General features: G+C 50.8%; 1 protein-coding gene across 1 annotated transcript in view; it reads left to right on the forward strand.

The window, feature by feature from the left end:
• Nucleotides 1-1,700: 1,700 nt before the first annotated feature.
• The window catches only part of LIPI (lipase I), a 72,455-nt gene continuing 72,280 nt past the window's right edge, over nt 1,701-1,875 (forward strand). The window contains exon 1 of the mRNA XM_006093710.1: nt 1,701-1,791. Within this exon, the coding sequence (XP_006093772.1) occupies nt 1,701-1,791 (91 nt within the window). The remainder of the gene's footprint in view (nt 1,792-1,875) is intronic.

The following is a 1,875-nucleotide window of genomic DNA, read 5'->3' on the forward strand; positions in this document are numbered from 1 at the left end:
TTAGGTGAAATGGTTTATATTTTTTCCCATTGAGTATGATGTTGCCTACAGGTTTGTCTTATAATGCTTTTATTATATGACATTGAGGTATGATCCCTCTATTCCCATTTTGCCAAGGGTTTGTTTTTTTTTTATCAAGAAAGGATGTTAGATTTCGTCAAATGCTTTTTCTGCATCAATTGATATGACTATGTGGTTTTTTCCTCTCAATTTGTTTATGTGTTGTATCACATTTATTGATTTGCAGAGTCTGGGACCCCTCAGGAGATGACCACCTGCTGGCTTAGGCCTGCTCCCCCGGGGATTAGGCCTAAGCTGGCAGTCAGACATCCCTCTGGCAGCCCGGGGGCCCTTGGGGGATGTCCACTTGCCAGCGGGGAGAAGGCCTAAGCTGCAGTCAGACATGCTTAGGGCTGCTGAGGAGGCAGGAGAGGCTCCCACCACCACCGCTGTACTGGAAGCCATCAGCCTGGCTTGTGGCTGAGCAGAGTTCCCCATGTGGGAGCGCACTGACCACCAGAGGGCAGCTCCTGCATTGATCATCTGCCCCCTGGTGGTCAGTGTGTGTCATAGTGACCAGTCATTCCCAGTCTTTCTGCTGTTATGGTCAGTTTGCATATTACCCTTTTACTATATAGGATAGAGGTCTGGTGCACGGGTGGGGGCCGGCTGGATTGCCCTGAAGGGTGTCCCGCATCAGGGTGGGGGTCCTGCTTGGGTGCCTGGCCAGCCTGGGTGAGGGGCTGAAGGCTGTTTTCAGGCTGGCCTGTGACTGAAGCTCCCAGCCTCTCCTTTTTTTCTTTTTTTTTATTCTGGGATATATTTACCTTCTATAATTGAAATTCTGTTGCCGTCACTGGCACTCCCAGGTTTGAGGCCGCGGCTGGCTGAAAGCAGGTATATGGGGTTTGTTTGGCTTCTATAATTGAAACTTTGTTGCTCTTGGAGCTGTTGCTTTCGGAGCTTAGAGCTGGGCCATGGCAGGTGGGGAACCTTGGCTTCCTCCATCACCAGAGCAAGCAAACCTCCTGCTCGCTTCAGCTGCGTGGCTGCTGGCTGCCATCTTTGATGGCAGTTAATTTGCATATCTTGCTGATTATCCAATGGGAAGCGTAGTGGCTAATCGGTTAATTACCCTTTTTGTCTTTTATTAGATAGGATATTTATAGTTATCAAATATCTTATATAATAAAAGAGAAACATGTAAATTAACCATCCTTCTGCTATGCTTACTAGCCAATCAGAGTGAGTATGCAAATTAACCTGACAAAGATGGCAGGTTAATTTGCATACACAAGCACCTGGCAGCCATGGCCACGCTGGGAAAGTTCTGGTCCTGTGGCTGCTTGCTCGCGCAATGGCACTGGGGAGCCAGGAGCAGAGCAGCGTGTGTGGAAGCTGGGGGCAGGGCCTGGAGTGCAGGAGCAGGCACCAGCGCCAAAAGGCCTATGTCCCCGGGACAGGCATCCTCAGGAGCCAGGCCACCCCGAGCCTGTAGCCCCGCACCTAGGCCCGGAACGGCTGGGGTCCCAGAATGTGACAGAGGGTGCACATTGGGCTGAGGGGACTCCTCCCACCCCTGTGTACGAATTTCATGCACCGGGCACCTAATATATATCCTATCTAAGAAAGAGGAATATGCTAAGTTGAGCCTCATGCCATTGCAACATGGGAGCACCCACAGCCAATAAGTGTGAGAGATGCTAGTTGACGACAGAAAAAAGGTCATCGTCGTAGTAGCTAGCGTAGTCAGAAGAGTCGATCGTACGAAGGTAGTGACTTGCCCAGTCAGTACGTTCTCAGAAGGGACGGCGGGTCTCTACACGCCAGAGAAAGAGGGCGCCAAAGTCCCTTTCAGAACCAACCGGGGGCGCC

This window comes from Myotis lucifugus, unplaced genomic scaffold (genome assembly GCF_000147115.1).
Source record: "Myotis lucifugus unplaced genomic scaffold, Myoluc2.0 scaffold_120, whole genome shotgun sequence".
NCBI lineage: Eukaryota > Metazoa > Chordata > Mammalia > Chiroptera > Vespertilionidae > Myotis > Myotis lucifugus.